The sequence below is a fragment of the Lissotriton helveticus genome, chromosome 3_1, assembly GCF_964261635.1.
Source record: "Lissotriton helveticus chromosome 3_1, aLisHel1.1, whole genome shotgun sequence".
Classification (NCBI taxonomy): Eukaryota; Metazoa; Chordata; class Amphibia; order Caudata; family Salamandridae; genus Lissotriton; species Lissotriton helveticus.
Window position 1 is genome coordinate 164,772,386 of NC_136061.1, and position 15,690 is coordinate 164,788,075.

Sequence of the window (15,690 nt, forward strand, 5' to 3'; positions counted from 1 at the left end):
CTTATTGGGCCGGGTGTGCTTGGGATGACAACCTCATGCATACAACCTTTCTTACCACGGGAACTCCCTCTAGTTTTTGGTACTTTGCTGACCTGATGCGAAGTAGCTGGCATACCACCCGCTTTCCTTTTTTTAGCTATAACAGTAACAGTACCCTCCCCTTTTTTTGCATGAATTAATCGTTGCTGGCGGGTTAAAATTTTGGAGGGAGAGGGGCGGGTAAGGGCGGAAACCCCAGCTATATAGGATGGATCGTCTAAAGCTTCAGCCGGTGATAAAGATGCCGGTTGCTGCATCAGATCCTCATGAACATCCAGTGTTTCTATTATTTCTGCTATTTCTCGTATCAGCATGGTGCCAGTGAGGGGAGCTTCAGTGGATGCACATCGAAGATCTAACGAAAGTCTCTTTTGGGTCAGCTCTATCTCATGGTTAAGTACCGATTCTGCCCTTATGAGGAAGGCATCAAGAGTTCCCACCACCCCTGATCCCTTGCAACTTCCCTTACTCATAGTTGACAATTACTACTGTACACAAATGTTAACAAAAGGTGCAACGCCACTTAGAGTACAAAATCACTAACCCAGGTCTTTTGGAGACACGGAAATATCGATGAAAAGGGGGTGGCCCAGCCCAGCCTCATCTGGCCACTGACGGGCGCGGACGGGCCTGCCCTTGGCCCGGGCTTGGGCCGGGAAGCGCCCGCGCGTGTCCCGTGCTACGGGAGGATGTAGATGGATTTAGCGCCTCCTGGCGCTTGCGTGTGCCGGCGTCAGTGGGCGCAAGGGAAGGCTGCTGGGAATTGTATCCTTCCGCCCTTCGACCAAGCAACAGGACAGAGAGCAATGCGGCAACTGGAGCAAGTAAGGACGATGTCCTGGGCCCCTGAGAAATGGCAGCAGGTAGGGCAAGAGTCTCGCTAGAATGCCAAAGGTAAGCCTGGAGAACCCGCGCTGCGGGAGGCTGTAGATGGACTTAGCGCCTCCTGGCGCTTGCGTGTGACGGCGTCAGTGGGCGCGAGGGAAGGCTGCTGGGAATTGAAGTCCTTCCACCCTTCGACCAAGCAACAGGACAGAGAGCAATGCGGCAACAGGAGCAAGTAAGGGCAATGTCCTGGGCCCCTGAGAAATGGCAGCAAGTAGAGCAAGAGTCTCGCTAGAATGCCAAAGATAAGCTCTGGAAGTGACTTTTCCCTTTCCTCTACTATGCTGGAGACCCCACACATTCTCTGAAAATTAGATCACACACTCCTCTCCTGAAAAAATGAAGATCTTCTCTTCTTCTAGAAGAGGGGCCCACCTTCTCAAATGAGACTCCCGGCACACATGTTTTTGTAGTGAGATCTATATTCTTCCACAACCAATAGGACCTCTTTCAAAGTGAGACCATTGACTTCTCTGCTGGGTGTGTGAACACCCACCCTCTCCCTTTACATTTGTTCCCTTATTTTCAGGAAGTGGGGCTATCCTCTCCCCTTGTGGATGTATCATCACCTCTCCTCTTCTAAATGTTCCTCTCTGAAAAAGAATGTACACTTTCTCATTTGAAGGTGTTACCACTTCTCATATTCTTCTGGAAATAGGACCGCACCATCCTGCTCTGAAAAATATATACCTCACCTCACCTGAAAGTGTGGACACCCTTCTTATTCTGGAAGTATGAACATTCCTGTTTTTCTTGAAATGTGATCCTCCTGCCCCTTATCTGACGTACCCAACACTCTTAGTCTGATAGGAAGCCTTCTTATGAAAAACAAACTGCACTCCTAATCTGAAAGACTAATCATTCATCCTTTCTGACCTGAAAAGAAAGACAGCACTCCCTCCTCATTTGAAATTGAAACAGCCAGACAAGCAGAGCGGTTCAGCTCGCAGACCTATCTTGTGCTGAACTGAAATGGGTGACAGGCGAAGAGATATACTCATCCAATGAGATTTGAATATTTTTATATTTTTGGGGTCAAAACTGGTTTTGCTGAATCCCACATATCCTTAAAATGTAACCTCTTCATGCCCAAACACTTTTTTAAACACTAAGGGCCTCATTAGGATGACGGGCGTACTTTGCCCGCCCGTCATCCCATCGTAAATCGGGTCCCGGGGGTGCCATTAGGATGTGCCCGCCACAGTGGCGGGCACATCCTGTATTTTCAGCATTGTGGCGGGCGGTGCTGTCTGCACCGCCCGCCACAATGCTGAAAATGCACTTTCACATTGTGTCCTTTACAAAGCGGCAGGCACCGCGCGGTGCCTGCCGCTTTGTATATGACAATGAAGGGGGGTACCACAGGTACCCTCCATGTGCACCCCCACCTGTACTTCACTCTGGGGGCCCGCAGGGGGCCCCCAGAGTGAAGACCGCAAGCCTTTCCGTGGCGGCATCGCCGCCGTGGAAAGGCACTGAAAACCACACATCATAATATGTCTGGCGGTGTCTATTAGACACATCCACCATATTATTCCTTTTCCGCCCCGGCCGCAAGGCGACCGGGCGGAAAAGCGGCAGACGGTCCTTCCGCCCGCCGTGGGCCCCCCACCATCCTAATGTGGCGGGGGGGGGAATCTGGTTGTGATATCGGGCGGATTGCCTCCGCCAGGCTGGCGGTGGCTAACGCCAGCCTGGCGGAGGCAATCCGCCCGATATCATAATGGACCCCTAATTTCTCAAAAACGCCTAAAGTGAAGTTCTACTTTGATTCAAGTCAAATCTAATTCGGTTTAGCTTTTTTTTCTGAAGTCAGTGGCAAAGAATCCTATGGACATTAAAATGTGAAATGTCACATTACGGACTCCTTCTGTTGTTTAGCCATAGCTTTTTGGAAAGTGTCAAGTAGATTTCTTGAGCAGTGGCACAGCTATTAGCAAAACAGAAAATGCCTTTACTTCACAGGCACTATCACGGCCTATGACTTATCTGTATATACTATATATGCCTGTGTTTGTGTGTGTCTATTAACAGTTATAAAAAAGGCATTTATATATATATATATATATATATATATATATATATACACACACACACACACACACACACACACACACACACATACACATACTCTGCCCATATTACTTTTTATTTTTCCCTTTCTTATTATATTAATTTAGCACGTAATTTTTAAACCTAACCTTGCCATGAAGAGTCTAAAGAGGATTTTCTTTGGAAAGTTTCATGCAGAAATATGTGCAGCACCAAAGTTAGTTGCAAAACTCAAAGGGGCTTATTTACAAGCCCCTGGCACCGCCGGTACGTCACTATTACCATGGGAAGAAGCAACATACCGGCGGCGTAAGGGGCTTTTAAAATAAGCCCCAAAATACTTTTTCGGTGGAAAGTCTGATACTTAACCATAACTACACATCACCTCCTTTGGACTTTGTCCGTCTGCCATCCTGTCGTAGGAAGGGACCGTTGGCTACAGGGGCGGAGGTCCCGAGCGTTGAATTAGGATTCACCCGCCACAGTGTCGGGTGCATCCCGCATTTTTCACATTCAGCACCGCCCGCCGCAATGCTAAAAATGCATGTTGTGCGTTTCAAAGCACAACATGACAGGCACCGCGCGGTGCCTGCCATGTTGTACTTTGAAACACAGGGGGGGGGTACCATAGGTACCCCCCATGTGCACCCCCCACCACCCCTTCACCCTGGGGGCCCGCAACGGGCCTCCAAAGCAATGACCGTAGGCCTTTCCTCGGCGGCAATGCCGCCGTGGAAAGGCATAGGACCGCCGGCATTGTAATTGTCTCGCAGACACCGCCACCATATGTAAGCACTTTTTCCACCGGTCGCGAAGGCGACCTGCGGAAAAGCTGCAGATGGTCTTGCCGACCGCCGCGGACTCCCCCGCCATCCTAATGTGGCGGGGGGTCATTTCTGTCAGTATGGCGGATGGATTGCCCCCGCCAGGCTGGCGGTGGCTACCGCCAGCCCGGCGGGGGCAATCGGTCCGCCATTGTAATCGACCCCTTAGTGCCTACTACAGAACGTGGTTTGCACAGCCCTTCTATCATATGGTAGGTAGACACCTCCCCTCTTAACCACTGGCTCTACCATCAGCCATATCTCAGAGGAGAATCCCTCCTACTTCGCCATAGGTCCAGCCCTGCATACTCTACCAGAGGGAGTGGGAATCCATTTATACTTCTGTTCTCTGTCCATCCTTTGGGGAGTGAACGTCCATCTTCATATTCCACCGGAAGCCAACGAGCAAACCCCCTATTTGAAGCACCGAGAAGTGGATTCCTCCTACAGCAAGAATGTAAGACAAATGCAACGAATGCTGGGATTAGGCACTGCTAATAATTTTGGCGTTAAACACAGCAAGGTCAACCATATTGAGGTACCCACCTATCAAATGCTTCTTTGAAGAACAGTTTTTGAACTGAGAGTTTTGAGCCACAGTAATAACATTGTGTTATGTTGAAATTAATTTAACAAAATGCAAAAGAAGGTCAGGGAACACCAACTCCAATTCCATTACTGATTGCTTACTAACCCAAAAATCGGATCCTAAGGTAGAAAGAAAGTAGAAAAAGGACCTGGACAGACAAACACTAAAAAGTTAGTCTTTATTAGAACTTCAGAAGAAAATATTTATAACCACCACTATTAAGGTTAGGGACCCATTTCCTTAAGAAGGCCTTGGATTATTGTTTGAAGTGAGTGATGCACACCTGTCTGGTTCTTTTGTTAAATGTACAGATTATGTAGTAATTGTTTATTTATTTATCGTTTCCTGTAGTGAAAAACGTGCTCCAAGGAAATTAGAACCCTGTATAAGAGAATGCTAACTAATGTGGACAAACAATAGAAACCATAAACTGCAGAACAATACAGTCAACAAGAGGCAGTGCGCATTGGGTGGTGGAGTTAAGAGCAGTCAGTGACCAAAGTGTCTTTGGAAGAGGAGGAGGGCTATAAGTTCCTTTTTAAAGGTAACCAGGCATGGGGGTCATAGTTGAGTTGGATAAGAGAGTTGCAGATCCTAGTAGAACTACTGAAGGACTGCCTCCTACATTTCTCCTATTTGAATGTTAGGAGTTTCAGTAGGAGGGTTTCAACATTCTATATTTTTTCCTCGATATTTTGGTAAATCTATATTATTGAATTCGATATTTTGTCAGTGATCCAGTCTCTCACTTGGGGGCCGATTCCGATCCGGTAAAATTCTCGTCTGTACGATTCACATCCAGAGCCGTCTCCGTACGACTCGACGAGTACGATCCGGACCGGGGTATCAGGACGCGTTACTTACGGTCCACGTCAGTTAAGGGCGATTCGTACGGAAAAGCGCACATTCACATACACACCGTACGGTGCATACCCCCCCATGATCGCAGGGGTACGCACCGTACACCCAGCGGACATGGGGTATGCCCCGTACACCCAGCGTACATGGGGTACGGTGCGTACACCCCAAGATCGCGAGGTATGGTGCGTACAACCCAAGATCGCGGGGTACGCACTGTACCCCGGGGGGGGCGTTCCATACCTGTTTCGGGACAAACTCTGCTTTTACTGCTGTTTTCAGCTCCCATAGAAAAAGGGTCGTACCCAACACGAATCGTACTTGCCGGTTCGGAAAAAGCAGCCGCGAACCGTACAGATATCGCGTACAGTGGGTTCCGAGGGAGATTCGTACGGGGATTTCCTTTGTACGGTCCCTGTACGATTCGTACGGAGTACAGCTCCTGGTACGAATCGTACTTCGTCGTACATACGGGGGACGTTGCTGGGTACGATTCGTACGGGAAAAACGCTCTGAACGGCAATTCGGAGCACTTTTTACCAAATCGGAATCGACCCCATGGTGAGCCACTTATCACATCATCAAAGCAGCCTGGCTCATCCTGTTAACTCTGACTAATCAGGGGAAGCCCACAGGAAGGCTCAATTTTGGCTGATTGTCAAAGATGAATCCTATTCATTTCACACTGTCCGCAATCACTAGTATGCAACCCAGGAAAAAGCAAGATTTAATCTCACTTGGACAGCCACACAGGTTTTTTCAGTAAGATTAAAAACTGTTCTGATATAGTTGGGGGAGTTTTAGGTTATGGATGCTCGTCCACTTTTGAATTCTGGACAGGAGGGTGGCAGGTGTTGTCGATTAGGAAATGTTGATAAGGGTTTGTTTATCATCAGTATATTAGCGTTATAATATATCAGCATTACTGAGGATTTCCCTAAGAGTCTCTAAATAAACAAAGTATGAGACAATATAGATCCCTGAGGGATGAGGTTAACTGCACTTGATAGGGAATTCTCTGTTTTAAACGCAAGGAACTGCTTGGAGAGATAGGCGGTAATCCAATTTAGAATTGTTGCCTTTGTGCTAATTTGTTCTTTCAGGATATTAACTGTATCAAAAGCATCTGAAAGGTATAGAAGAAGATGAAGGCAGGAGTTTATCTATTCGAGGAAACGGGCATGTTCATAAGTAGTTATAACCACTTTATCACAGCCAAAGTCTCGATAACATTATCACCCCATTCACAGGCTGGTGCTAACAGCCCATAGCACCTGTTTACCTGCGAAAGCAGCCGCATAAAATAGCGCCACAGACGATCCCGGCAACTATCGCTAATGAGATGCCGAGTAGGCGTTCCCATGTAAAAAGCCGCAACAACACGACTCCACAACATTATCAACGACCAGCCAGATCGGCGATAAGATTACAAAACATGCGAAAAGGCGCGTTAGCACCAGGAAATCAACACTAGCTCTGACCTGGTGTAAAGTCGGACGACAGCCTGCACCATCAAAGGGAGCCCAGCCCAGAGCCACACCTGAAAGGCAACAGATGCCATAGAGCCACTCAACATGTGGCTCCCGGACACCCAAGAGAGCCACAACACCCACCACCCCCAGGATCAGCCCCCCCCGCCCTACTGGGCCTCCCACCGGACCAAGACACTGCACCTCAACGGCACGAAAACATGAACAAAAGCACCCGCATGATGTTGCACAATTGCAACAATCAACATACATGTGAGTACTGACATCCTGATTAATTCATTCACCATTGAAGCAACAAACAAGTCATAGCCTGCAAGACAATATCCAAGATAAGAAGGTGTGTCAGGCACTCATCAAAGGAAAGGGAGAGAGAAATTGAGAGAGAGAGCGAAAGAAAGAGAGAGACTGAACAAGGAACGCAAGGCCAATCGGGCCCTTGGCTCATGCAAACATGCCAACAGCTGCGTGTGTCTCGAAATTAGTGCACCCAAAATCACAGGCCTGGCATCAAAGTCAGTGCGATGGCCACATCACAGCTACGAAATGCAAGCAGTAGTCAGACTACAATTAGGTATGAAAGACCCTTTGGCTCAAAACACAAGGCGGAAGGCCAACCAAAGCCCCGAGTTTAGTCCTGAATGCGGCTGGCACACCCTGCGTGAGATACCATACCAGCCTCAGACGTCTCCCACACCACGAACTGTGCTAATGAAAGAACAACGTGCCCACACCCCACACACACTTGTCCCTGCACGACCTACACCTGCAAGGGATGCCCTTGACACATTGGTTAAAAACTACCCATACGTCCAAACGTTGCACACACAGACGAGTCATTGCCCAGAGTTGTGGCATATCATCCACCGCACTGCCGCCGGTCTGAGGAGTGCCGGAGCTATGAGACCAACAACGCAATGGCAGGGACTCCCGGGCAAATGCACAACCCCTGTCACGTGGAACTGTACAGTGCATGAATGCTGCATCTGTTGAGATCACTGCCAATGGCAGTGTTGCAAATCAGTTCCGTCTTGCCTACGTCACCTGCGTCCAGGCCTGGATCCACTGATGATCAAGCACATTCGAGTGGCCGATGGAGGTCTGCCTATCCAACGCAACGGTAGCTGAATTGGATTATGACCTGACAGTGCACCCCCTGTTGGCCCACAAGCAGGAGTATCACCGGGATAGCCATACCTAGGATGCCTTTATTTTTCGCATATGTGCTGGCAGTTTTGAATGGGAGATTGCACAACTCCTTGTGTGCAGTGACCACATTGAGGCGCTCCCCTATTGGGCTGTGTTGCGGATTGGTAAAACACATCTGTCCAGTCCAGTTAATGGATTGGCTCACCCTGGTGTTCCTTGAACCCCACAACAACGTACTATTGGAACAGATTGCCTATGAAGCTGCCCTCACATTCATGGACAAGTAACTAAGTTCCTGCAGCCACATCGGATTGTCACCCACAGCACAGGTCCCAACACCTTGTTGCATCGTGGGGAATGCTCACATATCCCACCACAACAGTTGACATGTCTGCCTTCATCTGGACTCAGAATGCATATGCGTGGAACTACGTGTGTGTACCCACACCTGTGCACGGTGATGGAGCTCCATGGGCGGAACTGCACAGCATCGTTTGGCAACGTGCCCAATTCGGACATACTGCTGGGGGAGAGTACACACATGTCAATGTAGCACGACATGTGACCTTGTCGCACCATTTCACCTGATCACTGTCAGCAGAGCAGACAGTCGGCGCAGTCCAGTGGCACAGCACTATGCAGATCCCATGGGCTGTGAGTCATGTCCCCTCACATGGGGCAATGAGCAGATGCCAAACATCACATGACTCGTCCAACAAGGCATGGTGGGCAGAGACCGTTGCCATCCATAATGATTTTGTGTACATATTTGCCTCCCCATGTCTTGCACCTCGACATGTTCCCATGCTGCGTGTAAGTGTCTTAAGCATTTCCCTGCATGTTGTGGCCATTGCCTTGCCCTTACTGATACACACATGGCAATAAAGTATATGCAACTTCAATGGTGTCTAACTGTGATGAGTGTTGATGAGATAGACAAATCGCGCGCAACAATGTGCATCGACCCATCACAGGGAGGGACTGACATGACGCATGTACAATGGGGGTGGGTCCCTTTTGACAGCTCCACCTCTGTGAGGGAGTAATTGTTTTGGGATCTTTGCTTGCAGACCTGTGCACTTACGTGTTTTTAGCAGTGTGAGTATGGCCTCCAACCTTTGACCATGTGGAGCAATGTTATGAATCACAACAGAATGTGTCCACACAGATGTGTGATTAGTAATTATGCAAAGGGATGTTCTGTTGTCACATGTGATGTAGGACACCACTTCTGTCCTGCTACAGATTTGGTTATTCCTACACACAGCCCTATTCAAGGCATGGACGTGTGCCTACGTTGGGGGTTGTGGGATTGTTGTTCTTGTTCAATGAGCCCACAGCTAGTCCACACCTTCACATTCATCTAATTGGCCATGTGGCTCAGGGTCATACATGCGCATTGATGTCATTTACCAGAGTGTACCTTCTTGTGCAATCATTGCCCCTACACCCATCCATACGTTCATACTTGAGTGAACATAGTCATGACGCATATGTGTGATTTTGAATGTTTTTTTCACATTCTGGTGGATGCCGGTGCTGGAGTTGCACATGGCCATGGCAAGCTCACAGTACATGGTAGCCCAGTGGTGGGCCAACCACAGTCCTTTGGGGATTGATAAGTGATTTGGAAGAGGGTGAGTGCAGTCCGCAGGAGGATTGCTGTGTAATTGTCAACCAGTGAAGATATGGCAGTCCATGTCGGATCCAGGTGAATATCGCAGAGTGTTCCGGGAATCAGTGGGAGGTGTTGTCCCAGGGCGTGATGCATAAGGCTGAACCAGGCAGGGACAGGCCATATGGCGGTGATAGATGCTACTACCTCCTTCCTCACACAGTAATTACCATCCACATCTTACTTCTCTGATACTTCTTCTGTGTCCAGTGGTGTTATGGCTGCATCACTGTTTGACACTGACTCATCAGGGTGCGAAGGTGATAGGCCTGCATCACTGTGTGACACTGACGTATCAGGGTGCGAAGGTGATAGTGCTGCATCACTGTGTGCTACTGAGGCCTCAGGGTTCGGAGATGTGTGTGTCGAAGTTCCCACAGCAGTTATCTGGGACAGGCTCAGTGGCAGCAATGGCAAGATGAGGAACTGCAAGGCATGGAAGATCCCAGCTACATCTCGCTGATGTTCAGCAGTGGCAGCCATACTTCCAGCCTGCATCGGCTCCATGGTCTCTATTGTTCTGCGCATCTGTGCCAACTCTGGTGCCTGTATGACTAGACAGTTCTTGTATCTGAGTAATGGCCCCAGCGATGTCAGCCAAGGATTGTCCGGGAGCATGGTGATGACAGTGGGTGTCTGTTAGGGACTGTAAGTGGTCCCTGATGGGTCTCAGACACCCACGTATAGCATCGGGTTTAGCTGCCACGAGCTCAAAACCCACCCACAGCTGATCAGCCATCTCCACCTGGCAACCCAACACATGGTGCTGAAATTCCATGTGTTTTTCGAGGGTGGCCTAGTGAGATTAGGTTATCAGGTTCCTTCCTCTTAAGTGGGGAGGTCTGTTGTTTATGATAACAAGGAAGAAAGAGTTTAATGTGTTTATTCACCTTACCGGTTTAGCATTGGGGCAAGTGATTATCTGGCTTTCAACTGGTTTACAGAGTTTATATAAACTTCAACAGATTTGCAATTTCTCCATCATTGAGGGAGGGTTTTTTTTCCTGGGGGAAGTTTCCGATTGCTTTTTTGAAGTCTATCTTCCCTTGGACTATTTATGGTGGGCAATTAATTGGGTTGGTGAATGTGGTGCGACCTGAGATAAAGCTTCAATTTCAAATGTATCTCTTAGTTTAGCCAAGGAGCTTGTAGGGAGAGGTGTGGCGCCGCGGCCAGGGCGACTGACGCTGGAATCTGGGGATCAGGGTTCGATCCCCGGCTCCGGCGGCAGGTTAGCCCAGCACCATGTGACTCTGGGCAATAGCTCGCTTAATCTTCCCGACGGCCCCCAGCGCCTAGAGACCCTTACGGGTGATTGTGCGCTTTACAAATGTGGATTATTATTATTATTAGATCTGGAGGGGGAACAAGTGTAGTTTTTGGAGATGAAATTTGGATTGCCCTATCAGGCTGGGGGCTGAGACTGGGAGAAGTAGGCTTTATTTGGCGAAATGGGTCATAGGATTGAACTAGAGATCTAAAATGAATGTAAGCTGACTGAGTGCTACCCAAGGGAATGAGCAGGAGAGAAAGGTGTTGGCGACCATACAAGTAGATGTGCATTGGGGAATTAGGGAGGCAATCATCAAGGGTTCTCGGAGGAGAGGATGTAGGCAGAGGGAGGAAGTTACAGTGGGAGGTAAGGGGCACTAGAGAATGCTGTGGAAAGGTTTAGGTTTGTAGGTGAGAAACGACGGGGAGAATGTTGGAGTTGAAGAATGGGGACCGAAAAGACCAAAGGAGAAGAGTGGAGGTGTGTGAAGGGGTGAGGGAGAACAAAAGGTGAGTACTGTGGCATAGAATCCCAATCAGGGGTTGTCTGTACTGGAGGGAGGAGGGAAATTAATGGGGGAAGAACACTGAAGAAGTAAATCAGCTGTGGCACTAATAGCTTTGAAGGTGGTCGAGGTTGAGGCTCTGTCCTGGCAGAAGCAGGGATGGAGCAAGTCAGTACAAGAGTGGCAGAGGAAGAAAACCACTTGAAAGAGGCATGATGGATTGAAAGAGTGGACCAATCAAAGTCAGATTTTTTGTATTTACTTGGTTCATATCCTTGACATTGTAATAGATGGAAATTGAGAACTTTTTCTTATAGTGAGATGAGGGCCAGACCATTAGTGTTCTATCATAGGCAATGTCAGTGGCTAAGGAGATGTCCAGTTTCTTCTGTAGTGGGCTAGCTCAAACGTCCATGTTGGGAGGGAGAAGAAGGTGGTCAGTGTTGGATGAACCTCTCTGTTCCCAATGATATTGGTCAGCATTCATTGTTTCGAGAAATTCTCTTGGTATCTTGTGCTTAACGTTTTTTTGGACTGGAAGGATGCATTTTGGCGAGGGGAGATTTTGAAAGAATTTGGTACAGATTTGATTAGGTATTTTGAGGGTGAAGAGGGGCCAGAGTGGGCCATTTTGGTAGATTTAAAATTCACAAGACCAGGTATGATCTGCACACTTCTTTCTTTGAGCTGCTAATGCCGTTCCATCAATGTGACGGTGTCCCGGTGTCCGCCCCCCCAGGATACTGTCCCCCTGCGCCTTTACCTCTTCCCGGGGTCGTCCACACGGACTCAGGCCGGTCAAATCCTCGGGTCCGCCCCCGAACCGGAACAATAACAGTGACCCACAGTCCCCCGCCTCTCTCTCCAATACAGGAGCCAATCACAGACCTGCAAGCACCGGAAGCACTACGCCGTGAACCCGGAAGTCCCGCCTCGGAGGTAGCGTCGGAACTAGTGAAAAGCCATTCGACCAGTGGAATCAGCGTCGGAGAATCGTGGCAGGATACTCAGGCTGGAGCGGGAGACGGAGGAGACGAGTTAACCGAAGTAGACGAGTGGTCGGAGGAGTGGTGGAACCCTTAAGGAGGAAGCTGAAGAGCGGCCGTAGCTCACCTGGAGAGCTACGGCAGACCGCGTGAGTACCTGTAACCGCCCCTGGAGCGCGCTAGGTGCTCTCTGTATATATTGTACATAGTCTCCGCACTTATAGGCACTAATCACTGTGAATAAGCACTGTAACGTTTTTTGTACAGCATCTTCACCGTGCACTGTCCCGGTCCTCGTCACGTCCTGAACACCCTTTCTCATTCACTATCTTTGTCCTTGCCTGCCGTCCTTCTTCCCCGTTCCCTCCTTCCTTCACCACCATCCGCTCCGCCCTTTCACCTCCCGGTGTTGGTAGTGGCGTACTTGCCAAGTCCCTGTTCGGACTAACGGTCCCTCTCTCTCTTCTTGCCCTCCGAGGTCCCTCCACCAGCAGCAACGACCAGGAGCCCGGCAAGGACCATCTGAAGAGAGCTACGCCCCACAGACGCCAAATCCGAAGATCAGAAGACCGCTGTATTCACATCTTGCGTGACTGTTGTACTACAAATAAAAACCCTAAATATAGCACACTATCTTCGGCCTCCTTGCCTGCTTTACCGGCCCGCGAACACCCCACGGCCACATCTGGTGTCAGAAGTGGGATCTGCCGGTAGCATGGAGGCCGTCATGAAGAGAATGGCCGAATCCCAGGAGCAGCTGGGAAAACTTATGGAACAATTCCTGAAAACAGCCGAAGACGACAGGGGCCAGCTCCATGACGTCCTAAAAGGGCATGGTACAGTGCAAGAACAAGCATTGGGGAAATTGACTGACGTTCTGGGACAACCAAGACCCATGACCTCCCTCCCTTCTGTGGTGTTACAGAAATATGTCCCCGGCGAAGACCCCGATTACTTCTTTACTAATTTCGAGAGACTGTCCCAAGCCGCGAACTGACCTGTGGATCGGTGGGGCCAGTACCTGGGTCCCCTGCTTACAGGAGACCTGCAGGCCGCATACCAACAGGCCAACATCCAAGGCACCACACCGTATCCGGACATTAAGAAGTGTATCCTTGAACGTTTGGGAGTGGACGACGATACGTATAGGATGAAACTCAGACAGACAAAAGAAGGGCCCCAAGAAAATCCCCGTGCCCTGTCCTTCCGGATCAGGGATCTTGTCAACCGGTGGCTCAAACCGGAGGCAGCCACAAAAGAAGACATCATTGAAAAGATCTGTCTCGAACAGTTCCTAAACTCCCTTCATCCCGCCACGCAGAGATGGGTGCGGCAACACACCCGGCTCACCCTGGAGACGGCTGTAGAAATCGCTTGTGCGTATGGACGGGCTCAGGACCTGCATCGTGGCAGGGATGAAACCCCACACAGGCCCCACCCCTCCACCACCAACCGTTTCCCCAGGCCTCCTCAACCCCGAAGACAAGAACCGGCTCCTCTCTTACCCTCCCCCATCCTATACCGTCCTCCCAACCCTGGACCACAATGTTACCAATGTGGGAACTACGGACACATAGCCCGCACGTGTCCCCAAAAGGAGGTACCTATGGAAATCGGAATGGTACGGAATTATGTCTGCAACACGCCCGGGGCTGCTCCCCCTCCGTTTCATTGTCCCGTGGACATCGATGGACAGGAGATCCTGGCCCTCGCAGACACCGGGTGTCGTCAAAGCGTCCTCCGTCCACAGGACCTGGTTCTCCACCAGAAGACCCCAACAGGAACAGTGGCCATCCAGTGCGTGCACGGCGACACGAAAAGTTACCCCACCACGCGGGTTCGGGTACAGCACCCCGGCGATACAGGAACTGACCTCACGGTTGGTCTCATACCAGCTCTACCGGAACAGGCAATCCTGGGGAGCGACTACCCCGGCCTCCCGGCGCTACTCCAGGACACAACGGATTCCCTGGCCCAGTGGTGGAAGGAGGCCCCCTACCCCCAGACACCGACCGGTACACCTACGGAACCGAAACCCCACAAAAGCAAGAGACAGAAAAGACAGGAGAAGACGTCATATGCCTCTGCGTATCCCGTTGCAGTGGACGAACACCCATGGCAAACGGACCAAGAGTTCCGCGGGGCTCAACAGGAGGATCCGCTCCTACAAGAAGCCTGGGGAAGAGCCCTAGAAAACGAAGACCCTACACAAGTAGGTCCATATTTCTTTAAGAAAAGGGGTTTGCTGTACAGAAAGGGTGGTCCACAACAACCTCCTCAATTGTTGATTCCTGGCCCCTTCAGGGACAAAGTCCTTTTTCTGGCCCACAGCCACCTATTGGGTGGACATTTCGGGGATGAAAAAACTAGCCAAACGGTCCTCGACCGCTTTTACTGGCCTGGGATTTATCAGCATATAAAAACATATTGCCGCGAATGCGCTATATGTCAAAAGAACAGTCGATACAGACCCCCTAGGGTACCCCTGTGTCCCTTGCCCCTCATCGACATACCGTTTAGCCGGGTGGGAATGGACATTATAGGGCCCCTTTTGCCCTCCCGAAGCGGTTGCCGATATGCACTCGTCATCGTGGACTATGCCACACGCTTCCCGGAAGCCTTTCCACTACGCCAGCCCACAGCCCAGAACATCGCCAAAGCACTCATCACTCTGTTTTCCCGTGTAGGCTTCCCCCGCGAGATCCTCACGGATCAGGGCACGCCCTTTGTTTCTGCCCTGATGAAACAGGTCTGCTCAAGGCTAGGGATCAAGCAAATCAGGACCTCAGCCTACCACCCCCAAACCGATGGCTTGGTCGAACGCTACAATGCCACCTTAAAGCAGACCCTCAAGAAGATGTTGGGACTGGAGGCTAAGCGGTGGGAGGAGCTCCTCCCGCTCGCCCTTTTTGCCATCCGGTGTAAACCCCAGAGCAGTACGGGTTACGCCCCATACGAGCTGCTGTATGGTAGACCTCCTCGTACCCTGCTGGAGATGGCACAGGAAGCCTGGGAGGCAGACCCGGACCGCACTCGACCATTACCTGAATACGTCAACAATTTAAAGACCCATCTAGCCCAGATTAGAGACATAGTCACACAAAACATGGAAAAAGCCCAAGACAACCAGAAAAAACAGTACGATAAGGGCACCAAGAATAGGGCATTTACGGTTGGAGACCTGGTCCTCCTGATGATGCCCTCTTCCGACCAGAAACTCCTGGGTCAGTGGCAAGGACCCTACGCCGTCCTACGGCAGGTGACCCCGGTCACTTATGAGATCGAACTAGACCCCGCTAAAGGCACGGCCCAGATCTACCACGTGAACCATCTGAAGAAATGGGAGGGACCCCGTCCTGTCCTGGTGG

At 50.2% G+C, this 15,690-nt stretch overlaps 1 protein-coding gene across 2 annotated transcripts in view; it reads right to left on the bottom strand.

Annotated features, from left to right (window-relative positions):
* LOC144824457 (myeloperoxidase-like) overlaps positions 1–15,690 on the bottom strand; it is a 432,332-nt gene that overhangs the window by 111,905 nt on the left and 304,737 nt on the right. The window contains exon 5 of one of the 2 annotated variants that reach the window (XM_078683553.1): positions 4,115–4,244. In XM_078683553.1, the coding sequence (XP_078539679.1) occupies positions 4,115–4,244 (130 nt within the window). The remainder of the gene's footprint in view (positions 1–4,114; positions 4,245–15,690) is intronic. The other variant, XM_078683554.1, reaches the window with a different exon arrangement.